Source organism: Centrocercus urophasianus, unplaced genomic scaffold (assembly GCF_019232065.1).
Source record: "Centrocercus urophasianus isolate 14NV4802_14NV808 unplaced genomic scaffold, USGS_Curo_1.0 seq_12, whole genome shotgun sequence".
Classification (NCBI taxonomy): domain Eukaryota; kingdom Metazoa; phylum Chordata; class Aves; order Galliformes; family Phasianidae; genus Centrocercus; species Centrocercus urophasianus.
The window spans coordinates 53,808,291-53,834,681 of NW_024884364.1; the positions used below are offsets into that span (position 1 = coordinate 53,808,291).

Here is a 26,391-nt window from a genome sequence, read left to right on the forward strand (position 1 = left end):
ACAGCTTGGTGTATCCATGCCTTCTGTGCTGGCTTCTGTCCCTGCACAGCTTTGCAGTGCAGAGATCCCAACTTCCTCCCCTTCTTTTTTCTGACACTCCCATGCATCACCTCAAGGTGCAGGAAGAGAGCTTATTCTCAGCAAACACTGGAACCTGGAAGTTTGCCCACACCCTAAACAGGTAGTAAAGGAAGCAAAAGCTCACAGAGTGCACATTGGCACTCATAATACCGGGCAGAGTCTGGCTCTGTGCTGCTGGCAGCTCATTGCAATGTGCAGAGCCAAACTTGCACAATCTCATTGTGTTCTGTGTGTGTGTCTTAAAGCTCTTGGAATTGTATCACTGTGAAAAATCTGCAGAATGTCTTGTTTAAAACTGCTTTTTAATCCTGCTGGTTTATAGAGAAGTTGAAAACTTCACCTGTAAGACATGAAAATTAGGAAGACTCTGAAAACAAAAAGACTTCAAAACTAGTTTCCTAAAATCTCAGCTCATGTTTTCTCCACCAGGAAGCATTACAAATTCCATACCTGACATACTGGCAGCTTACCTAGACTGTGTTTTGAAAAGGATTCCTAGTTAAGATTAGATTCACCCATACTCATGTGAAATTGTGAATTAAGTGTGAGACAAATAGCACATGACAGTGGCAATTTCTTATGTTGCATTCAGCATAAAGAAAGAGAAGGATGCTTTACTGCTGAGCTCACACTCTGGGGCTGAGCTTTGATACATGTTTATGGCAGAAGCATTCCCGGAAAAGATCCCTCACCTCCAGCTGCTTATCAGAGTCCCCAACCAGCTATACACGCATTTGTACAGACGTGTGGCAAACTGCACTGGGTAACAGCTGAATGTGAAAAGCAAGTATTTCAATCAGACATCTGTGCATTTGAGTCTAAACAGACACTTTTTTTTTTTTTTTTAACAGAAGCAGATGATAAATACACTGAATAATCTCATACAGCAACTGTCACAAATTCTGAGACCATGCTGGCCTTTTTTTTTTGGTCCCTTTTGCAGATTTTCTAATGCCAGATACTCTTGCCAGAATGAATGCCAACAGAAGTTGGTTTGGACTTGAGACCAAGATGGACAAATAATATGGCTAATTTTGTAAAAAAATATATTAGAGTCTATTTCGCATTGTTGCTGCTGAATCTGAATTCTTCCTTTTTTTCAATAAACATGTTTGAAAAGCATCTTTTTTTCCAGCATCTCCCTGCATATAGAATTCAACCCTGGTCATTGGCAGCTTTGTTCAGTCACAGTGCCAATGGACAACAAGGGCATGTCCTTTTCATAGCTGTCTTCAGCAAAGAGTCTGGCAGCCATGACATACATCTCTAACACTGGGGTTGGTGAACCAGGAGCAACAGGCCAGTGTGGCTGTGTCACAGCTTATTGTGAACTGACCCGCTGCAACAAGGAAAAGCACAAACAGGAAAATTGAACAGTTCATATCTGCAAGCTTTTTTTTGTTCCAAAAACCTTCTTGGTGTTCCCAACCTCAAATAATTTCCTGGTAAGGAATTACAGCATATACACAACCCTTTTTCTGTTGCTGGTGTTTGGGACAAAGATGAGTGGAATTCTGTGCGGACAGGGAGTAAATTATTTAACATCCCTCTTAAAAGTATTCACAGAACTACAAGTCCTTTCTGAAGTTTTTTTCACTGAAGCTCTAAACAGCCAAAATTTCAGAAAGGCATAAATTAAATACTGATGGCCAAATGAACGAAAGAAATATTTGAAAGTAGACCATGATTTAAATTATCCAATACATTTGAAGCATGTATCCTGGTATTAGGACAGCATAACATATGACACGAGACCCACATTATCCTGAATTTTGCTGCAAGCTGTCTCTGTGACAGAAAGTCTGCAGATGAAAGGGGTTGCAGTTTATTTAAAGGGCTGCTGGTGTTCTGACTGCACTTACTGAAACCGAGCAAATTAAGTTTTCAGCTGTAAAGCACATTCTTATTTTGCAATTATCGTCTCATAGATCTTACACAAAGCCCAGATCCTAGATCCGTTTTTGTGATAGGAAGAGAGCTGCCACAACCTGAGTGTTGCCTAACGTACACTTTGCCAGAGAAGCTTGTGTTCTACGTGAACACCGAGCTGGGGCAGGCAGGACTCTTCAGCTTGATGTTAGATGCAAATGCAATGAAACAACCATAAAATTTATGGAGAGTATGTTTGTGGCTTGTTTTAAATTGGACAGCAATTCAGATAACAAGTTACAGTGCTGACTCAGCAAGGCATGTATGCACATGCCAAATGGAGCATATGAAGAAGAATAATGAAGATGAGCTTTAACAGCAACTGAAGCACAGTCCAGCAGACCTTACTTTCTTCCTTACGCTGCTGATAGCAGGACTTTTTTTTGCTCTAGGCATTCCAGTTCCCTTTGCATCTTAGTTAAAACCAGGAGGAACACTTGTCAACATGCATCTCCAGTTACCTTACCTTTTATCCTTGTCTCTAACACCCAATGTTAGGGCTGCTCTGCAGAGTGCTGTTCCACATGTAGGCTTCAGAAAAGTTTCACTCTGCTGCAGTCCTAGTATGGAAGAGGAAGGCCGGAAATACACCAAGTAAAGGTTGCTTGCTCTAGTCATTTTACACCTTCTTGTCTTTCACCTTAGAAGAGAAGTTGGATGGAAGCTCTCTCTTCACAAGGAGCTACATGGAGAAGACAAGGAGCAACGGATACCAGGAAACCTAAGAGAGGTTTCTCCTAAATCTAATTTTGATATTGATCACACCAAGGTTTCCTTTTCCCACAAAAAGTTGGGCCTGGCAATCTTTTGTGATCCATTGCAACCTGGATTGTACCACAATTCTATGAGGTTATCCTTTTTAGTGCCTAAAGAACTTCTTAATTGCAGGACAGAGGTTCTATTTGTGTAGAGGGACAGCTGAAGCCTGGCGTACACACTGTCCTCATCATTTGGTGGTGCGGCAGACCACCAAAAGCGATTGGTCAGAGGTAGCAATGTGTTAATTTGCTGTTGCATAATTCATCAAAATTTGTTTACCTGCAGTCTTATTTTACGTTGTCACACAGCCTATTCATGTTCTTCCAGGTCCAAGCAGTAAATTTAGCGAGGTGGCTTTATCTATGGTGCCAGCCTGCTATGCACATTGTCTTTGTGGGTGAGAACGGTGGCTGGCCCATGTTCCCAGGGAGACTGGTGAAAAGTGGGGTCTCCAACAGAAATGTAGAAGATATCACTTGTTTGCAACCATGGTGAAACCCTGGCAAAATATACTCAAAGACTATGTCTGTGCTGGACTCTGCCTGCACATACTTTAGGGAATTACACAGCATCTGTATCCCTGAACAATCCCCACATGTTTTAGGGGATCAGATCAAGATTTCATAGAAGTTGAGCAGCATCTTTTTAATATTCAAGTGTTAACTGTAAAAAATTTCCAGCTGTTGAAGTCAACAAATAAAGGATTACATCTTTTTTTTTTTTTTTTTTTTTTTTTTTTGGCTTTTCTTCCCTTTCTGTCTGTTGGCAGAATATATAATAAACATTCCAGGCTGTTTTTGGAAATGCTGTTACGTCACCGTAAGACTGAGGAATAAATTAGTTATGCTGTTAATAACACAAAGGAGCAAGGGATTCTGCAGAGACAGCAGGTGGAAAACATATAAAAATTAGTATTAATTGGAAGGGTTAAAATTCTAAAGCTTGATTGCATATTGGGAAGGCTTGTTGCTTTAAGTCTGGTTTTCAAATAATGTAATTTACACTGAAGGAGCAAAAAAGTCCAGCACAGAGCACAGAATACATTAAAACAGTCAAAATGGGAAAAACTGGGTTGGTATTAAATATATGTTCTTTTGGAAAATTGACTCAGTCACCAGAAACAGGTACACATTAGACTAATCTGGCATAGAGAGACATTCCTAAGAGTTCAGATGGGTATAAAAATAGAGTTTAATATTCAGAGGTGAAATCCCAATTTCTGTGAGTCTACACAGGGATACTGCACACTCTGAGTAGCCTACATACAGTTTAGGCTGATAGATCTTGACCTAAAGGTCAAAAGAGAAGCGCAGTCATGGTGCACAGCTGGCTGGTGAGGAAGAGAAAATGGAAGATGTCTGAGTTAATGCAAATTACAGACTCTCCTCATTCACCTATGGGCTGTTTTAGGGAATTTATGCCTCTCTCTTTCTACGCGTTCAGAAGTCATTCAAACTGCAGTAGCCTAAGTAAAAACTTGTAAGCAGGACATGCATCAAGACAAGGCCAAATCAAGAAAAGAATAACCAGAATCCAGTAAGGATGGCTGTCTTAGGGACTCATATTTTACTCTGTTTCAGATGAATCTCAGTGGGATTATGTCCCCAGCAAAACAGTCTATTGATTGTCTCAGTTTTTAATTAGATGAGGAAAAATCTGTCGCTGCTGTGCATCTTTAAGAAATTGCATGTTTTCAGTGCAGGTGAACTATTTAAAAGCAGCTTTCTTTTGAATATTGCTGTACCCACTACTGTCTTCCCTGCCATACAAACCAGAGCTGTGGGCAGCTTTCCTCAGCCCCAGTTTTTCTAGTTAGACAGGCACGTCTCTCTGAGTTTGCCACCCAAAGCAATCTTTATAATAAAGCCAATAGAGAAAAACTTTGGAATGGCAATTCATATCGCCAGGTAGGCACTTTCTGGGGTAGCTAGTCTGACTCATCACAACTGCTCTGGTTTTTTTGTTGAATATGAAAGTAAACCTAGAGTGAGGAATACAGACGTAGACATTGAAACACTAGCTGTCTAAAGCCAACCTTCTAAAATTATTTTAGGTGAATCATGCTTTTTATGCAGAACTGTTTATCATTCATTGTTTCTAGCAGTATCCTGTATGTTACAGGCACTAGACATAAACAGAACTACAATTGTCAGTGCCTGAAAGGGCTTGCATCTGAAAAACAGCAAATCACACACACATTAAAGAGGTGTTTGGTATAACAACAGAACTTCAAACAGTTGGCTAAATTATAGTCACTTGTTAATTATGAAGAATTTATAAAGATTAATATGCTGAGTAAATAAGCCTGTCTCATACTTTGAAACTAATCCACGAAGTCTTATTTAGGCATAAGAAAAGAATTTGAACAGTTTTGAAAGATAAGGAGAACACAGTGCTAATTTTCTGGATTAATTAAAGTGCTCTGTGATCAATTTGGTACATCACCTATTTAAGAAGATTTTTAAATTTTAAAGGCATTTACTTTCAAGTTCCTCTCTCTATTTCACAGCTATTCACACACCAAAGGACTAAACAACAAATTATAGAAAACAACATGCGAATAATTAGAAAGCGTCAAGAAAACAGGCAGCTCTCATGAGTGAAAAAGAAGTGCACAAGAGAAAGGCTTCAGACCCCAGAATGTGAGTGCAACTAAACTTAAACACACACACACACACAAAAATCATATTCCACAAGGTGCAGCTGCAGTTGTTGAAGAGCCTTCTCCCTGGTGTGGCAGAGCACTGGGATTCCTTCTGCTGAGGGGCTGCTGGAGACTGCTGACTGCCTGCCTGTCTGCTGACTACCTCCATGATTCAGGCTAGAGAACATGATGGATGAGGAGGGAAGCCATGGGAACCGGCCCAGCACCTCCACAGAATATCGCTGTCCCAGTGTGTCCTGCTGTCCTGCTGAGGCCACACCAGCTACTAACCCAAGGAGGATGTCCCATGTGAAAGCATGGATCTGTAATCACATAGCCAAGTTCACTTTTCTGCTGCCACATTTGCTTCCCTTTCCACTGTATCTTTGCATCAGTTTCCTTTGGCAGCAATGGTCCTACTTCTCCCTGCTGCCATAACTCAGGCACTGAGTCGCTCTTCGCTTCTTTCGCTTGAGGGACTTTGAACCCTGAAAGGGGAAGTCAGTAATGACTGTTCCTGTTCTTCAAGGGGATAAGACCCACAAAAACAGGGAAATGGAACATTATTCTTCTGCTAACATTAAAAAAATGGTTTTCCTCAACTTAATGAATCATTGCAAGATGCTGGAGCCTTTACTTCCCAATACTCACTGCTATTCCTTTTTGAGCTAGTGTTGCTGGTTCCTTATTTCTCTGTGTGAAAATGCACGGGAAGATCGATGACCTCGTGTAATTAGCTTACAACAAAAGTTATTGCTGCAAGACATTTGCTCTGCTGAGCATTTGGAATTCCTGCTAAATTAAAAACTTTTCTCAGCTTTATCCTGGCAGTGGGACATTTGGGCCAGCACAGGCCTGACAGTGAGGCAGGACACATTAGAATAAACTACCGTATAAATGGTAGTGCCTCCATAAGCATGGCTTCTCCTCACTTTTATCAGATTGCTGCATGACTTTGACAGTGCCTTGGGCTTAATGCCACTAGAGGTCATGCAATGTACTTACTATGTAAGCTGCTTTTGAAAAAAATGCTCTAATACTCCACATTTGCTAGACGCATTTGCAGATACTGCTTTGGCCTGCTGGATGCCCCTGCTTTGCATGCACATACCAGCCATGCCACAATAAATCACCCTACTTTTGCTATTGCCCATTTATTGTGAAAAGCACAAAACAGGGAAGGATAAGGAACTAGGAATATGCAAATAACCTTCACATGGAAAACAGTTGTTATAGAATGAAATATGCTATCCATTAGAATCAGAAATAAAAAGAAATAAAAAGGGAGAGTCCAGTGTCATATGAAACCCTCTGTTAACAGCAGCAAAAGTACTGACCTGACTACTATAAAGCTGATTCTGCTAACATACCTGCCTTCGGTTTTTCCTACCTTTGTGATACACCTTGAAATAATATTGACTGCATTTTGAAGTAGCTGACAACTGCTCTCTGTGTTTTAAGCTTTTTGGAGTATTTCTCCTTCTTGCCTTTGGCCGGCAGCCTAACAATCAACCAAATAAACATCCCTTTCAATAGCATCCCTATCCAGCTCCTTCTCAAATAGGCATGGTTTTGGGGAGCTGTCAGACTTCACATTCTGTCACAACATGGCCCAGACCCACTGTAATAATTAATCTGGTAGATGCAGAGCTGTTGTGAGAGGGATCAACTGTTGGTGCCAACATGTCTTCCCATGGAGCTTCCCATTGTCACTAACCAAGACATTAAAACTTGCTCAGTGGCACTGTCCTCACTAGCCCATATTTGCTTATTTTTGGGAAAAAGAACCAGCTATCAGTATTACCATTAGCTGATCTTTTTCAGAACTTTTATCTGAACCTCTCTCACTGAGATGGCCTTGGATGCAGGCTTCCACCAAGCTGTGGGGAAGTGGCCGTCCACGTGGCCTTTCAAAAAACATCTCCAGATTTCATGCACCATTTGTCAAACACTGTAAAATGAGATCAGTAACAGTCAATCCATTTTCCAGTTTTCACAGAAATCAAGATCTACAACAAAATTGTTCTTACCTCTAGGAGGTAAGGGCTACTCTCTTAAAATTTTGCCAGTCTGGGAAACTCTGGATATAAGCATTGCTACTAAAACTGATATTGCATTCATAATTTCACCACTAATAATCTCATCTCATTTCTTCATACACTCATAATCTCATCAATGAATATAAATATCTGATGGGACAGTATAAAGAAGACAGAGCCAGGGTGCCCAGTGCCAGGACAGGAGGCCATGGGCACAAACTGGCACACAGGAGATCCCTCTGGACACCAGGAGCGCTCCTGTGCTGTGCAGCTGATGGAGCAGTGGCACAGGCTGCCCAGAGACTGTGGGGTCTCCTCCTTGGAGAGGTCATCTTGTGATTACTGGCCACTTCAATGGCCATTCTGTCACTCCATGAGTAATTTATTGCCTGTGTAGAGGATTGTTTGGATTACACAAATTGGCTGTATTAATATATTGTTAATAATTCAGCACTTTCAGCAGGAGGAGAGCCTAGGAAAATATGACAGGCAAGTTAGATTGAGCAAACTGTGAGGCTTCCTCCAAAATTGCAAAGCACAAAGTGCAGCATGTTGGCGCCTTTTATCACTCAAGCACATTTCTGAATGGATGCTTTAGGATCAAATATTATTAGAAAAGCTTGTTTTCCTGTAGAAAAACAAACAAACAAACAAAAACCTAAAAGTTTTCTGCCTTTCTTCCAGAACAAGAGTAAAAATTACATTTATGTATAGCTTCCTAAGACAGACGTATCCTTCTCCTCTGTATGTTTAACTATGCCTAACTCATATTTCATACATTTAGGTGCCTAATTCAGATGAAACTGAGATACTTAACATAACCTTACATGCAAACATTCACTTTCTAACCTATGCAATGCTTACAGGCATACTGTATTGAATGTAATCAAGATTTAATCAAACATAACTTTGGCATTCTGATTCTCTATCAAGAAAAGAACAGCAGGCTTTTCCAGGAGAGCTTTGTCAAAAGATATGGTATAGCTGTACAAATCTACTTGTAGAATATAGATAGTATTTACCAAGCTTGAATGCCATAACACTGTGCTCATATCTTTCTCAGTCTTTCATCCTCTGCACTTTAGAAGTGAAGAAACCTTCCATAGGCATTGCTTCTAGTAGTGTCCAACTGACAGCACAGAGCATCCATTTGCATGTTTGCAGCTTTGATGTTCTAATAACTCTTCATAGAGGTAGACAAGATTAATTTTGCATGGGAGGAGATCTAATTGCGGTTCACGTGCCTCAAACAAGGCTCACTTGCTCTTCTCCAGAGCTTTTTTTATTACTATTATTATTCTGGCACAAGGCAAGCCCTGAGAAATAGAATATTCACTTGTTTAAATATGCATGGGGATGTGCGATGAGAACAGAGCAGTGATCACTGAGCTGCTTAAAGCAGTTATAACACTGAAAGTGATAACCATGGTGTGACCTGCAAAGAATAACGAGCTACCTTCTGCTGATGAATAAGGGGAAACCTGCTTTGTTCCTGGTAGAACAATTTGCCTGATTTCATGAATAGGTAGAAGAGAAAAGCAACTTGTTGGACATGAGGGAAACAGCAAAGCCCACTCCTGTGGATAAAATTCACAAATATCACAAAAGAGCTTCCTCTAGGTTTTTGTCTGCTAGAAAGACTAATGTTGATTTCTTCATTCATGTGATGAAAAAATGGCAGTTTTGACATCTTCTTTGATATACAACACCTCTGCAAAACTGGTGCTAATAGAGAAACATGTCACAAATTTTGGTAATTCCAATAGAACGGAGATTCAAACAAATTCCTTTTTGAGCCCAAACATGACATGTTCTTCAGGATTTTACTGCAGAACACTTAGCTGTCTTTAAAAAGATGTCTGCAACAAAGCACATTTTTCTGAAATCCCAGGGTGTGGGAATGTGGGAATGCTGACATGGCTGGTTAGCCCACAGGGTGACCCAACTACTGCCAGAAACTGGCAAGAGGTTCACAGTGGGTTGTCATTTTGAAAGCATGATAATGGGAGGCTTTGGCTTGAAGAGGAGAAAGAAGAAAGACAGGAACGTGATAAGGACCTGCATTAGCAGCTGCAAGGTTATTCTGCATGTGAATCAACACTGCATTCTGGATTAATGTGGTAGAAAATTTGAGTGTGCAAGGGAAGTTGCACAAAGACATTGCATATCAAGATAGGAATTTGTCTGATTTTCTGGTTTGTTATAAGTGCAAGCAGCTGGGAGTATTTCTCTATCAAAATCAGCCTGATGAAGGCATGTTAGACAAGTGGAAATCTCAAAATGCTTTCAGCAATACCATGTGCTTAAACATGTTGCACAATACAGAGAAGATCTGAGTAGGGGGAGAAGTTCTTCAGTGCGATCGATGAGGGGCCAACAATGGAGGGGCTCCTCCTACCACCAGGAGCTCAGAGACAGAGGAAGGTGTGAAAATAACACTTGGCATTTGCCTAACATCACATTACACAATTGTAGGATCAAGAATAAACGTAAAGGGCATATTATGTGGTAACAATGAATTACATCACAAAGGAAATGATAAAATTGCTGAACAGACTACATGATCATGCTTCTCACAGTCCGAACTTGTCGATGAGAGAAAACTGGTTGGAAAAAAGAATGGCATGGGCTGATCCATATCTACAGCCATGGCATTTTGGTTACATTCTTGTGAATCAATCCTATGAGTCACTCTCAAATTCACGTATTTATTTGTATTTTATACCAACATGTTCCTTCAAGTATGGCTGAATTTAACTGAGTCACTATATTGTCTCCCTTGCTATCTCTATGCACCATTTCATAGCTTTAGTTTCAAGACTCTTGTCATGGAGTTATGTCTAGAGTTATCTCTAGTTAATTGGGATCGAAGCTAATAGAACAAGTAAATGAGAGACATTGTCCAAAACCAAAGGTCTTACTCAGTGCTGAACACGAGATGGCTAAGGGAGCATGTGCTGCAGAGATGAGCAGTAAGAAGAAAAGGGACGTCTTGTGACTTGCAAACAGTTTTATCTTTCCCTCTGAATGGAAAATGGAAATGGAACACTGAAAATCTTCTGCGGTATGTAGTTCTTTTCTTCTGAGAACCAGGTACCCAGAAATAAAGACAATCCTGGAACGAAACTGGAGCGCTAACTCTTTAACTCCCAGTGCTCTACAAAATGTTGTGATGTGGAATAGTGATAACAAAAAATCATAAAACAATGACAACTCCACTGTGAACCCACCTGGTCATTGCCTTGCATCTCCATAAATATATATTTCTGCCTTAAATGAGAACTCACAGGCAGCAAGCAGAACTAAGATCTTTGACCGGGACCAGATACAAATAGAATAAGAGAGAAGAAAGCAGGAATAAAACAAAAGGGCCACTTGGCTAGATGAGCAGTCTGACTTCTGCAGTGCATGTGGCAGCCTTTAAGCTGAGCTAAGTAACGTCCTAGTGCCATCTGTAGGGCACGTGAAGAAGGTTCAGCGCAGAACAGTGTGGGAAGGCAGGCAGAGACCTGCCAAGAAGTGTAGAACACAGCTGCACCAAAGAGTTACCGTGGGAATGAAGCGCACCTAGTGGTGATGTCGCTGCTGCTCGCAATGAACTAAAAGCACCACACCAAACTGCTGCAGACTATGCCACGCAACTCTCTTAGTAAGCCCTGGTTCAGAGGGGTGCAGAGAAACCTGGCCTAATTCTTTTTGCTATTCAACACCATTACTCCCCAAATGATCCCGTTTAAGTCAGTTAAACTATTCAAGCACCACAATACCAATCAGTGAAAGTAAAGAGCAAACTTGAGCCAGTAGGAATCAAATATACTGTGCTGGAAAGTGTGCATCAAATTCCCTAGCAACGATGTGCTAGAGAAAGTGCAGAGTTGAGGAGACTTTAATTACATCACTATTAAACATTGATCTCCTTAGTGGACAACCATGTTCCTGTCACCAATTTTTTGACACTCAGTCACATCCACGTTGTTCAGGGTAGGAATGAATTATGCCCCATTTTATGCATACCAGTGGTGAACATAATTGTTTATGCAATAAAAAGAATTTTGGGAGAGTACCCAGTGATGTACTGCTTTCAGTGGAGATGTCCCTAGGATGAGGTCACACAATAGTTTGAAAATGACTTCTCAGATCATCCAGTCCAACCAGCAGCCCACTCCCACCATGCCCACTTGCCACATCCCTCAGTGTCACATTCACACAGTTTTTTAACACCTCCAGGGACAGTGACTGCACCACCTCCCTGGGCACTGCCACTGCCTCACTACACTTTTCGAGAAGAAATTGTTCCTAATTCCAACCTGAGCCTTCTCTGGCACAACTTGAAGCCATTCCTTCTCATCATAGGTGACACCTGGGCAAAAGTGACAAGAACAGTGCAGCAGTCCAAGCACCTGTAAGTGTGGCAAAGTTGTGCTCATGGTAGCACTGACATGCCAAACTATGGGCGAATGTTATATTCCACAATGAACACTGCTGAAAAAAAGAGAAGAGTAAAACTGAGTTACTGCATTGAAGTATTGAAAGAATTGCCTTGGTATTACTGCTGCTGCCTGGAGGGCAAGAGGCTTAGTACATACAACCCACACTGATGTTGAAGGGTACAACAAACTACTGACTTTGCAATATGCAACTGAAGATGCTGACAGCAGGTCAGCAGAGAGGTAGATGGAGTTATGACATCAATGTAAATTTTTTTTAAGCCCCACTTTACAGTGAGGGACAGGCATTACTCAGCAGCAAATGATAAAGAACAAAGTAGAAGAGAATCTGTTATGGCCATTCAGGTTTTTATTTTACAACTTCATCGGCGTTGCATGTGCTTAGCACTGCACTACACACAGTAGGCTGCTGCGAGGCTGTAGGCTGTCACACCCTGAAGACTTAAGAGGTGTAATGCTCCCATTGTAGCAGCAATGTTAATTTTAAACGTGCTATTTAACATATGGCAGCCTGGAGGCAGTAATCTTCAATAGTTCGTGTAGGTTTAAGAGCTGGGTCTTCAGGGCAAATTAATGCTTTTCATCTTTAAGAGGCTTACAAATGGGATCACCACCGACATAAACTTTCACCGTTGTGCAGTCAAGCCTTTATAGATAATTGTATGCAACTGTACCGGGTTTTGAAGGCGGAAGCGTTTGTATAAATAACACATTTAAAATAAAAATGGGGATTTGCATAGCTGTCACCTTGAAAGGGTTCTAAACGAAAACGTGTGCAATAGGAGATGATACGAGTTCCTCAAGCAAGAGGAGACAGTTCAGGGGGAGACTCCAGTGAGTACCCACAGAAAGGGCCGTGCGGCAGCATGTGGGCAGAGAACAGCCCTTAACTAAAAGAAAGTTGAAGGAGAAAGTTCCAATATTAGCTTGGTTGTGAAAACCGACTTTTCTTCCCCTACCCCAAAGCGTGGTCGGTTTCAGAACCCGAGGCACACGCGCGCTTTTCCAGCAGGGATTCCACACGAAGACCACCGAGGAGCGGTTGATTTCTTCCCACCGTCCCACTCCTGCCTCCTTCGGGCAGGAAATCCCAAGCGAGCAGCCTGCATTTTAGTCATTTTTCCTCCCCATGAAACCAAACCCACCGAACCACCACGCGGGGACACGCTGCAGTGCTTCAGGAGCACCCGAGCGTTCCGTCTTCTTTCGGCAGAACTTTCGGAAGCGGAAAAGGCGCCGCACGGGGATGGCCAGCCATCGCCTCGCAGGTGCCGCAGAAGACAGCTCCGGCCTAGCTCAGCCGGCTCCGCCCGGCAGCGCCGAGCCCCAGCCGGGGGCGGTGCGTTGCCCGCCCCACCCGGCCCTCAGCCGCCTCGAACCGTGGAGCCCACGCGCGGCACCCCACGGGCGACAGCAACCAGGAGGCGGCGCTGCCCGGCCCGGCGCCTTTAAGGGACCGTGGGGGCGGTGGGCGGGTTCTCGTTCGCCGGGGCCGCCCCCGCTGCTCTCCGCCGCCGGCTGGGCAGAGGGCAGCGCCCGCGGGCGGGAGCCGCGGCCATGGCGCTGCTGCTGCTCCTCCTGCTAGGAGCCGGCGGGCTGCGGGCGGCCGAGCGGAGCGGCGGCGGCGGTAGCAGCAGCGCCATGGAGGAACTCGCCACCGAGCAGGAGGCGGAGGAGAGCCACAGGCAGGACAGCGTGAGCCTCCTCACCTTCATTCTGCTGCTCACGCTCACCATCCTCACCATCTGGCTCTTCAAGCACCGCCGCGTCCGCTTCCTCCACGAGACGGGGCTCGCCATGATCTACGGTGAGCGGCGGGCCTGGCTCCGCGGCCGGGCCCCGGGAGAGCGCCCTGCCCGCGGGGAGACCGCGACGGCGGGGGGTGCGGGGGGCACCGCGGGGCTGGGGGCGCCCGGTGCCGCCGCCCCGGTGAGTGTCCGGTGCCACGGAGACGAGGGGGAGACGCAGCCTTCGGTTCCTGAGGGGCGGGAGGGCCGGCGCCGCGTGCGGAGCCGTGACCTGTCATCATCCTCCGCTTTCGCGACTGGAAGGCCGTAGCGTCCTGCTCCGCTTTGCAGAGCCGCCTCGCTCGCTGGGTCCTATTGGTGGCAGTTGGAAGCCCTGGGCTGTGCGAGTCGTCGCCGGCTGCCGGTCGGTTGCTGCGAAATCGGAGAGCCTCGAAGGCGCACTCCTGTCATCCTGACCCCCCGTCGGCGCTGAGGTGCCTACATTCCGCCGAGCCCTCAGGGAAGTGTCTGAGCAGGAGGACACAGGCACTCCGCTGATCTCTGGAGCTGGCGCTCCACACCAGCCGAGCGCTGCTCTCTCCTGTCAATGACACTGAGATGCTGCTGGAGCGTGGCATTGTGTTGCCAACTTATGCAATTGTATTTGGTGCTTAGTTTGGTGTGCAGAGCGCAGCGGCACCGATGAGGAGCAGCCATCCATTTAAAAAATGATTTGTCCGCCCGCGATTGGTTATTGCCTCGGTGCCAGAGGCCCTTCTTCTCGTTCATTAGCTAAATCTGTTCCTGCAAACGGTGCGAAACACCTCCCTGGTGTTGGTTGGGGTGAGCGTGCTCGGGGTAACCACAGCTGAGAGATCCCACACTCGTGGGAGGGGGAAAGGAGCTGTTTCCTCCTTGATAGGTACTGCTGGTTTTCCTCCCTGATGGGTACTGCTGTGATCTCTGTGATTGCTTGCAAAGCAGTGGAATTTTCCTCTGCTGATGCTTCTATTTAAGCCATCCCAATTTGCTCTTAGTCACTGATACCTTTGCTGCATTGCTGTGTGTTTCATGTATGCTTGTTGCTGGAAAGTGACAAATTAAAGATTGGAGATATGAGTAAATAATGCACCGGCATAATAATCCTTAGCAGCTGAAAGGGAGATGGTAGATTAACTGTGCAAATGCTGATTGGAAGTGACACAGTGAAGCTGTGTTGAAGGTGTTATTTAGGTATCACCTTGGTATTGTCACCTTCAGGAGCTGCTGTAAGGCCATGTCAGAGATCCAGGTGTTGTGCTTCGTGGTAGAAATCCTGTGTACCTGGAGAGTTGATGTCTGTAGTGCCCAGATGCCTGGGATGCCCTGTTATTTGTGTGCATTTGGGTGGGCTGCGAGGAAAGAACTGTTCAAGTCAAAAATCCCTGCCTCTCATTAAACCCAAATTAGTTTGCTATAACTTCCACTTTCTGATCCATGAAATTGATGCTGGATTCCCAGTTTGATGTATGAATGCTGAAATTCTGTTCTCAAGAAGGCACTGTGCTGTAGCTCTTTCTGCACCATAAGCAGCACTGCCAGAACAATTGGCTCAAACTACTGCACATTGTTGATGTGCCCTCATTTAAATCATTTTGTTTTCATGGGTCATCCCTTGATGCACACACCTTCTCAGTGAGCCCCTCTGGTATACCAGAGAGCATGCTGTTTTCCCTAACAGCAGTTTTTACAACGTGTAAATGTCTTTGGTGTACAGGAGATGCAGGTTGGCATTTAAGGGCTGGTTAATTTTTATCATGGAAACAATGACCTGGAAGAATTGTCTTGCTGGATTTTTGGTCTAGCTCTGTTCCCTTGTAGCAATGTGCTATTAGAGATCCTTCTCTGAGCTCAGTGGGAGCTGGGTGGCACGGTGCTGGATTGAGGTGGTGAGAGGAGCAGCTGCCTCCAGCCAGACCTCTCACCAACGTTTCTGACTTATCTCTTCTGGGAACCCTGCTATGAGCACATCCTGTTCCACTTTGATATTTCTTTGGTTTGGTCATACATCTGTTAAAGAAAGTATGCATTTTACTCAGCTAAGAGGAACTGTGGCCCCGATGCTGCTGGTGCTGCTAAAGTTCACATTTCTTCCAGACTTGGAGCTTTGTGTTGTTCATAGAGCAGGAGGCATCTGCAGTAACTGATACCACCACCAGTGTGGTGGTCCATGACCCAGTCCTCGATGCAACCAAGGCTGCTTCTGTGGCCAGGCTTGCTGTGTTATGCAGATTTGTAAGGCGAGTTGCTTTGCTTCTTGAGGCCATTAAAATCATAACAGTCTTTCTGTGTTTCTTGTTTTGTGTTTTGTCACTTCCTCTTCAATAGAGACAGATACTGTTGTCTGCTTGTGTTATGCTGACGTGCTAAATGTCTTCCTCTGGAGATGTGTGTTGAGATGTAAAACAACCTGAAGTTTACATGAATTCTTAATGACTTACAGGGCTGCCTTTTGATGTGATGTACAACTTAACATCCTATTTTTGATCAGGCAATGTGGAAGTCCCACAGGTTGGCTGCATGTGCCGTACCTCACAGCTGTGTAAATGGAAGGGGAAAGGATCTTACCAAAACTGCAGGTTCAGGTTCAACGTGGATTTTAATTGATTACATACCATGTCATTGCACTGTGCTTATGCACAGGTTATTCCAGAAGATGCATTTGGCTTATAAAGTGCTAAATACAATTGAATTCTGGTCTTCAAGCTTTAACAGGAATGTTGCTCTTCTGTGGCTGCCTGACCAACAGTAGTACCAATGCAAGTCATTATGAAGCAATTAAGGACTTCAGGCTTTGTTGACACATGTATGCCAACTTGTGACAGCAGTGATGATCGTGAGACCGTGATGATCACTTTGTACTGCTCCGAGTCCCAAAGGTAAGGCATGCTGCCCTGTGCCCTCCCTGAGCTGTGTGAGTCTGTTGTGTTGGGGGCTTGCCTTGCTCTATGAGGAATGTTAGGGAAATGCAAGGTGTGGGCTGTATCCCCTGAGAGCACTGGAAAGAGCTCGGTGAGGGCAAATGATGGTGGCTGCTGGAGTTCTGCTCTCAGGGCAGCAGCTCTCCAGGTGTGTGGATATGTCCTGGCTGTATCGCAGCCATCGGGCAACTACCTTGTCCCTTTTTGTAAGTGACAACTTAGGCAACTGGCAGCCCACACATAGCACAGGTGTTGATCTTGCTGGACTGTAGAGCTGCTCTTGAGCTGTGTGCAGGCTGCACCTTCCAGCGCTGTGGGCTGGCTGCTTGCCCTGGTTCTTACCTCTGCTCCTTATATTGTGTGCCTCTGCCTTCTCAGCCCTGCTACTTTCAAAGGTTACATGCTGCCCAAACAATTCCATCAATGCCAGGCTTTGTAGCATGCAGGCAAGTTGAGGCAGCAAGATCACTTGTTAGACCTCTAATGAAAACTGTACATCTGAAAATAAAAGCAAACTGGACTTCTGTTTGAGGAAAAACAATATGTGAAGGGTCATGAAATGTCAGCTGCCTTTTGTAAATGAGAAATGAGAGATGTTCAGGAAAAAAAAATACTACATTTATTCTGAAATACTCAGTATTGGACTAGATTCTCTTATCCGAAGAGCAAATACAGAAAGGCCTGTTCTTATCGCATCGCACTGCAGCACTTGCTATACCAGTTCTAAGCTGCAGACATGCTGGAGGAGACATCTTGCACCTCAGTGACCATCAAAAAATAATGGCAATGTTGGCATTTAATAAGCCACTTTTATGTAGGCATTCTAATATTAGATTTAGGAGCATAACTCCAAGCACTCCATTTCAAGAACACTGTCCTTTCTTTGGCAACCTGCATGTTCTTTTAAATTAATTGATACAAACATTCCAAGTGAGTCTTGCTCCATTTGTTGTCTGCTCAGGATGTCTGAGTTGTACTGCAGATCTTGTTTCTGAGCTTGCTTTGTGGTCTGTGATCAAGTGAAATTTCACATTTTATCTTTGAGAGATCGCAGAAACACTGCATCTCTGTTATGAACCTACCACTGTTTCAGCTTTGCTTTTCAGGTGGGGTAATTGAGTAGCCTGAATGCTTCCGAAATCTCTTTGTGATACAGTTCAGTTATAGTCCTCAGGACAATGTTTTTTTGAAAGTGTTTTTAGTAGCAGTCAATCTAAATCAGTTAATATTCATTGGTTAATGTCAGCTTTCCAATGTTCAATCAAATCAGCACTGGTCTACCTTTCTGATCACTGGTAAAAGACAAGAAGAGAAATGATGACCTTGTATTTCCTCTGTATAATCAATCCTTACTAATCCTTGCTAGTAGGGTAACTGGTTTTTAAAGCTAGTACTGCCCCACAACACCAGGCTGTTGTTGCAGAAGAAAAACAAATCCTGCAGAGCTCATACATGTGATTGCCTTGTGTGTCATGTGTGTCTGCACAGTGCATGGCTCTGCTGATAATGGTGTGTTGAGCTGGGGACAGGTAACCTGATGTCTGGTGCATAGGTTTGTTGTCAGACAGCCATATTCTTCTATAGTACATTACAGTTACTGTTACTGAGACTTTCCTCAGTCCATTTCATGAGATTTTTTTTTTGTAATGTTTTCCAGTTTTTCTTTGCCACTTTGCAATAGAAATCGAACTGTAAACAGATCCTCCAAGGAATCTCCTTAAAAGATTACGGAGGAACTCAGACTTTGCAAATGCAGAGCTCCTCCAGTAAACCTCAGTGCGTGTTTTAGATGAGAAGACTGAAAAGGGGAAAATGAGTGAATGTATAAAAGTCAAGTCCTACAGGCTGCCCAGAAATGTTTCTTGGGTGCTGATGGTATCCTCCTCTCAGTGCTGCTTTACTTAAGAATTGAAGTCCATGCTTCTGGGAGAAGATGAATGTGACTGAACAAGTCTGGGTTTTCAGCTGTCTCATTTAGCTATGGCGAGCTGGGACTTTCCTGTGTGGGTAACAATAGAAGGGTAAGAGGAAGCATTTTCTTGGCCATAATGTGAGCGGTGTATAAGCTTGTTGCTGGATTGGCCAATGTAATGTTAACATAAACCTGAGGCAAAGAACAAGCAATCTGGACATTGTTCTTTCTGATATTTAATTTAAAAAATGAATGTGCTGGACTGAAGTGATTTTTAACAGTGGCCTCTATTGTAGTGTCTTTTATATCGCTTCCTCACTTTGTGCTAAAGAAAGACCAAAGCATCATAACACCGAAGTCACCTTCACATGCAGCAATTAGATGCACAGCGGGGTGCTTTCAGAAGTGCCTCTGGTTCATCTGACAGCCAGTCTGGGGCAGTGCCTAGGTGCTGCAGCAAAACTCTTTTCTACATGACTGTGTGACTTGGGCTCGCTGTCATAGGTAGAAACTACAGGGTTCTGCTGGGTGTGCTCCCAGCCTCTGCTCGTGGCAAAGCTGCTTCCTTTCCAAACCTACTCTGTAGAGCCAAGATATCTTAGAGTTGGGTGAAGCCTTTCTCTTGCTCTGTTAGGGAGATATTTCCACTGCTTGCTCCTGCTCTCTGAACAACAACTTTCTTATTTGTGAATGGCTGTTGACAAGGCTGGAGAGTGACAGACAAGGGGGAATGGTTTTAAACTGAGACGGGAGATTTAGGTTGGATATTAGGAGGAGGTTTTTCACACAGAGGGTGGTGATGTACTGAACAGGTTGCCCAAGGAGGCTGTGGATGCCCCATCCCTGGAGGCATTCAAGGCCAGGCTGGATGTGGCTCTGGGCAGCCTGGTCTGGTGGTTGGTGACCCTGCACATAGCAGGGGGTTGGAAACTCAGTGATCATTGTGGTCCTTTTTCAACCTACACTATTCTGTGATTCTATGATTTATCTTCTCTCACTCATTAGAAAGCAGAAATTTGTAGCAGGAGCTGCAAGTCAGCCATCCAAAATAATAAATAGGTGAGACTCAGAGTTGCGGTGTGTTGAGGGACACTTTCTACTTCCTGCAGATCATGCAGTTGCTATCTAGCTTTACAGCTTGCTGTGTACCATGGGTGTTCTTTCCTTGCTGACTGCTACAAGTCCTGCACTGAACTGTTTATGTGTGCTGAGGAGAAAACCTCAGTATTTCTCTCAGGGCTGATACGTCCACTTTAACAGAAATAGTGGCTTGGGTGTATATGTATATACATATATACATATATATATATATATGTGTTTAAGTATTTTAGTGAGACCTGATTTGTGATTCAGGATTAATGCTATATCCCCATTTATGACTGAATATAGCCTTCTCCTGCTTTAAACTAAGTGGTGTCTGTTGAAAGGAGTGTGATACAAGCAATTATTTTTTAGAAGGGTATTTATCTTGAACAGTTTTTACCAGTGCTGTAAAAATGCACAGTTGTTCTCAGCAGATCAGATCTCTTCTGTCTCTGCTGAAGATGGGTAATTTAGTTCAAATGTACTGCTTTTTCCCCCCTATTAAAAAGCACTTCAGACTGCAATTAACTGAGTGTGAACGAATAAAAGAGAAATGATATAAAATTGCTTTTTCGTTCATGCCCTGATATCAGACAATTCACTTCACTTAGAAATGCCAGAAGGCCCCTAAAAGCTGTGAGGAAGGAGCTGGGTTTTATCGGTGTAGAGATGGTCAAAGACTCCCCCTCAATTAGAGTAGAGCAGAGAAAGCTGAACTGTGCTCTTAGCTGAGGGAGGCATGTGCTGTCTGTGCTTTCTTCCTGGCTGTAGCATTTCATGTTTAGTTTCAAAAGAGGAATTCAAAGCTTAAGCTCTGAATTCCTCTTGATACCTCTGCAGGTGTGAGGAAAGCATGGAAAAGGATTGCACCTTGACCCTGGTGTATCTCCCAGCTACTGGCTTAGCTACTGGCTTTGCCAGGGCCAGAAGGTCCTGTCAGTGTCTGCAGGTGTCTACAGATGTATGCATGCCTTTCTTCTGCTTAAATAAAGAACATCCATTTTAGGGAAAAAAACATATTCTCAGTAGTAGCTTTCCTTTTTCTTCTTTTTTTTTTTTTTTTTTTTTTTTTTTTTTGTTCTCCTGCTCTCTCATCATGAAAGTGGGGGGGGGCTATTCTTAGCCAAAAATAGGTGTGAAAACAAAAGAACACAGTATAATGTATTCCAAAATACAATTAACTTGTCTGTGTGTAAGATGACAATATGTGACATTGCAGCTCTTTCCATTGGCAGCTTGCTGAAGTGAGGTGTCCTGCGTGGCCGAGTGTCCTGTGTGAGATTTGACTCAAGTGCCAGGTGTCCTGCAGGGATGTGGCTAGATTTTGGTTTCGATTCTTTGAATCCACTAGGATAAGTACTATCTCCTTCCATGCTAATTTGGAGCGATAAATTATTTCCTGCCCCCCTCTTCCTCTCCCCCCCCCACCCTCCCACACTTCTTAGCATGTCATCAAGTCCTTGACCAGTGAAAGGGGAACTTGTATTCAAAATGTCACATGCATCTTGGCTGCTTCACTGCTGTGTGATCTGTCCTATCTGTTGCCCCCTCCATGTTATGTCATTTGCTTACTGGCTGTTCTATTTCTTCTGGGGGTAGTTCCCTTACACTTATCTGTGAGACAACGTGATTGTATTCCTTAATTTGTTCTCTCAGTGACCAAACTAATGTGTTGAGCCTCAGCATTTGCCTTCTTCTGTGACTGGAGAACTTGCTTGAACTTTGGTGAGCCTACATGTCTTCTGCTGTAGAGCTGAATACTTCCAGAATTAGTATTCAGTAGTCTTCAGAAGTTGGGCTTAATGGATTTTGAACTGCTAAATGTGGAGAGCTCGTTGGCTGGTCCACAGGGATGTGCTACATGGGATGGAAGGAGCATTTGCAGGAGCTGTGAAATGATGTGTGGAGTTGGTATCACTGGCTGCATTGGAGTTCTGCAGTTCTGGGAAATAGAAAAATAAGCCAGGAGGAGGAAAACTGGAACAAATGCTTCTGTGTTGTGGAAGTGGTTTCTTGTTTTTCCTCCAGCATTGCCTGATATTCATGTATTCAGAGCAGAGAGCAGTAAGAATGTGAGGCCTTCCAAGTACTTCTGTCAAGGGACAGAATGTAGGGAGTATATTCCCATTGGGCACCATTTAATGGGAGTAGATTTTTGGAAGGAAGAAAATGCTTTGGACACATGATGGTGGAAGTCAATTATTCTGAACCCTGCAGTAGACTTTCAAATGAGTAACTGAATATCAGTGCAATTTTAGCCTGAGCATTACTGTTTTTCATCTCTTGGCAAACAGATTGTGAAGTTGATTTTTGTCTCTAGAAACCTTTAACCTTTATACCTCTTAAACCACATTTGCATGTTTGTTCTCTGTCTCAGACACATTCTTCGAACTTTGGGAGCTGGAATGGAAAGATTCTGTTTTTGTACCAGCTTTAATTTTTCTCTGAAGTTCTGGCTTATTAAGCTGTCGGGGAGTTTGCTGCTTCCAAATCTGTCTGTCGGACAAGGGCTCTCTTCAGAACACATAGAAGTTTCTTGGGCTTTCAAAAACACATGGGTGACCATCCTCCTGATTATCTTTTATAGGGCTTTATGGATGTAAAATTGATCTTTCTTCAGCAGAACGTGACTGAAGTAAGCTAGTGAGTGGTTTCCTATGGAAGATCTGCTTGTTGAACTGCAGTAACTAAATAGAATTACTGCAAACTCAATTTTTATATTTGCCTTCATGAAACAATACTGACAACGCACATCTTGGTGTGATACCCCCTTTCCTTCCCTATATATTATCTTCAGAGAACTATAAAAAAAAGTTTATTTCTCTTGCTGGCAAATACTTGAGCATATTTATTTTAACATTTTCAATTTCAGACCCTAATGGTTTTGAAATCTCTTCCAAAATGTAAAACATACAACAGTTATTCCTTCTTCTCCCTACTTCAGATGAATAATTAAGGTTCTCATTGTGTCAGATGCTTTCCATTGCAAACACCTGTGTTTTGTCAACCTTAATCAGGGTTAGAGGACACTTTGCATTAGATATTATAGGGTACATATGGCGGAGGCACTGTGCCAAAGACTGTGAAGTCAAGGCAGGAGGTGCAAATACAATGTATTTTGTTTAGTAACACTTTCCTGATGAAGCTAAAGCTCTGGTTCAGGTCCGTAATCTTCTAGCTACTGCTTAAACTTACAGCTGTATTCTTTTTATTAAACAAACAGTAACAACCACAGAGGAAATTAACCATCTAAAATGTTTGGTTTGTTGCTATCACTGGCCCCAGTCACGGTTTCTCTGCTACCAGACAAGCTGTTTTTCAGCATTAGGTTCCAACTCTGCCACAGCTCTGAGAAAAGCTGAGGAGTCTTGGAAGCCTGAAGGATGATGTCTGGGTGGATTTTGGTGGTCCGCTGTACCCCTTCTATTCTCACACAAGAGGTGCTGATGTCTGTACAGATAAATTTTGCCCTCCGATGTCTTCTCTAGGTTTGACTGTCTGTTTCTGGTCTGGAAGAAGTACTGTACTTCAGCATTTTATTTACTTCTGTGGAAATCACCTTCAACTCTTGTCTGTTCTGTTTTCATTTTTATTTTTTTCTCTTTTACCCAAGATGTAGCCAATGGTATATCTTAATGTTGACTATTTTCACTCCTGTTTGCATACCAAGCCTAATTTTTCTACCAAAACTAAAAACCTTTGCTATTTTTCCTGCCTCTTATGACTGTGCAATTGGCTCAAGAACAAAATGGTTGAAATCACCTTCTCAGGCACTGCCCAGGGAGGTGATGGAGTCCCTGGAGGTGTTCAAGGAACATTTGGATATTGTATTGAGGGACATGGCTTAGTGAGAAATATTGGTGATAGGTAGATGGTTGGACTGGATGATCTTGTAGGTCTTTTCCAACCTTGGTGTTTCTGTGATTTTTCTACCCCTCTGCTGCCACCATCTTGTCTGTCTGTCTTGTCTTATTTCTTGAGTGCTGCTGATGTGATCTGTACTTGTCTTTTCCTGCAAACTATTTAAGCTTTGTATGTTCTTCCTTGGCAACAATATATATGCATTTATTACTATGTAACAACAACAGCTCAAGCTTTCATTGCAACACTGTTTTTTTTTTTTTTTTTTTTCAATGTTATCCAGGTGATGGAGGACTGTGTTCAGACTTATCTTTTGCTACAGTGTTAATCATAAGTAACTCTTTTTCCTGGATCCTCTTTTATTTTATTCCTCTGTTCTCAGCTGCCCTCGTAGTTCTGTGGGTATTGTTATATATTTTTCATTTGTGTTGTAAGAATCAATGCTTTTGTGATTTACCATTACGATTGTCTCTTGGAATATTTAATTGTAGTAATTGTTTGATATCTTCTAGTGTAACTTGCTAATAGGCTATGTCAAAAGCAAGACCAGATTTTTAGTCCTTCAACTCATGGAAGGCTTCAAGTTTGGCTTGTAGGCAAGGTATAAACTCTTCAGCTGTAAGAAGAAAACTTATACAGAACCACAGAATGGCCTGGGTTGGAAGGGACCTCAAGGATCATGAAGCTCCAACCCCCCCCCACCACCACAAGCAAGGCCAAAAACCACTTAATACTCTTTACCAAGGTTATGCTATTGAATTCTTTTGAAGTGGTGAGTGAAGAAATCAACTCAGTTTGTAATGCTGGATTACTAGGAATTGGTAAAAGTAGGGTTTTAGTGGATCTGTTCTACTGAGATCTTCAGACTCCTAATAGCAGAAAAAAGGCGGTACTTAAAAACAAGAACTGGCTGCTTTTGCGGCGATGGCAGAGTGCCAGGATCCAAGTCCTGCAGTGACTGCATTGTGTTTTCCTGATGCTGAGATCCTTGAACTGGTCACATTCCTGACCTACGTGTGCTCCCACGTACTACATGCATGCCGCAGAGCTGAATGACTCTCTTTCCAGATTAGCCCGTTCTTGGGTAACACTGTGTGTCTGAACACAGAACCTGTTTTCTGATGCTTTGCTGAATCGGTAACAGTATTTTCTTTGTACTTGATTTAGTGTGATAAACACACTTTTAAATGTGCAGACAGTATATAAAGGTAATTAGACATTTAGATATATGTGTTTTTTTCCCCTACAACATTGACTAAAGATCTAATACCATGGTCATTTCCATTGTTGATCTAATTCCATACATTGACTAAAGCGCCATCTTCCTATTATTCTGCAACATAATAAACAGAGGCTATGTGTTATGGAAAAAAGATCTATCAATCATACATTGCCATTGATCACAAATTTATTTCAAGTTGATGCATTTTAGGTAATCATTATTTATACTCCCAAAATTCACAATTCTTACTATAGGCATTTTACCTGTTGCGTGGTATTTAAGACACTTGAAAGAGCATCTGGTTGACAAGTCTGAATTTCTTAGGAATCCCTGAGTGGGCAGAGAGAGGTGATGACCCCAGGAGATGTGCGTGGGGACTGCTGTGAAGGGTTGGGAAGACATTACTGATTCTTGGTAGCAGCTGTCCACCATAGGTCTGTTCCTTATTGCTGGCCTTCAAAGTTGAGGAAATTAAATGGAAAAAAACCTCTTGTTTCTAAAATGCTAAAAATTCACTTTTGTACTGTAACTTAAACTGTTGTAGTTCTGTGGATTTAGGGATGTTGTATTTGTGTTCTGCTGGATTAGTGGCTGCATTGACAAGAAAAAATCTATGATTTGTGGTTTGACATGCCTGATGATGTAGCAGTTTCATGTTACACTTCAGTGAACAGGTGATTAGCTGGTACCAAGAGGTTGCCCACCCTGTCCAGAAGAATTTGCTGAACAAAGAGCAACAATGAGAAATGGCTGACTGAGCTTTATCTGCAAGGGAAGACTTAGCCAAGGAGGAGGCAGTAGATTCAGTCAGATTTATTGACATGGGCTGATGCTAAGAAGACAAGTATTCTGGGAGAGAGGGTATTTTTATTTTTCTATTGGGGATGCAAAAACAGTGGCTGAAAAAGTAGACATTGTCTTAAAAGGAAAATAATATATCAGTGGTTTAAGCTTTTCATTGTTATGTTCCTGTGCTATTTGGCAGGCTTTTCTACGTAGTCTTGGGTCACATTCCAATAACCTCAAGTCTTTGTAGCTATAAATAGAAAATCCTGGGGGGAGAAAAAAGGCCACCACTTTTTCTCAGGAGCTTAAATGGGGAAGAGGCTTCTGGCTGAGGCTGGGTTTATGCCATGGAGCTTTATGGTCTTCTCAGGAGGAGTGTTGAGGCAGTGGCCAGACTGCCCAGAGAGGTGGTGAAGTCACCATCCTTGGAGGTGTGGATGTGGCACTGAGGGACATGGTTAGTGGGCACGGTAGGGATGGGCTGATGGTTGGACTAGATGATCTGAGAGGTCATTTCCAGCCTTAAGTATTATATGTCATAATTCCTTAGAGCATAGTAGCAGTTGCACCACCTCCCAGCTAACACGACTATATTGCTCAGCCCATAAAAATATTTGTATTCATCTGTTTACACCACTCCTTTTTTTTTTTTCTTCTTCATACATCTACCCTGTGCGGCACACCTGGCAAACCTGAAGGGATGGCATGATAGCAGGGAACAAGGGAATGGCTAGGCTACTGCTGCTCATCAGCCTAAACTGAGGATCTGTATCAGTACATTACTCATCTTGTAAGATTTTCTTGGTCCTTTATTTCTTTTTAATTCAGTGCAAGATTTTAGTTACTATTGCGATGGGAGAAACGTAGTTCACCCTGTTAGCTTTTAGCCAAATTTCACTATAGCTCTTCCCTGGAAAAAAACCAGTCTTTATGCTGGGTT

The 26,391-nt window shown here is 43.1% G+C and overlaps 1 protein-coding gene across 2 annotated transcripts in view; it reads left to right on the forward strand.

Moving 5' to 3' along the window:
- Nucleotides 1-13,457: 13,457 nt before the first annotated feature.
- The window catches only part of SLC9A7 (solute carrier family 9 member A7), a 66,578-nt gene continuing 53,644 nt past the window's right edge, over nucleotides 13,458-26,391 (forward strand). The window contains exon 1 of one of the 2 annotated variants that reach the window (XM_042810153.1): nucleotides 13,458-13,707. In XM_042810153.1, coding sequence (XP_042666087.1) covers nucleotides 13,458-13,707 — 250 coding nt within the window. The remainder of the gene's footprint in view (nucleotides 13,708-26,391) is intronic. The other variant, XM_042810154.1, reaches the window with a different exon arrangement.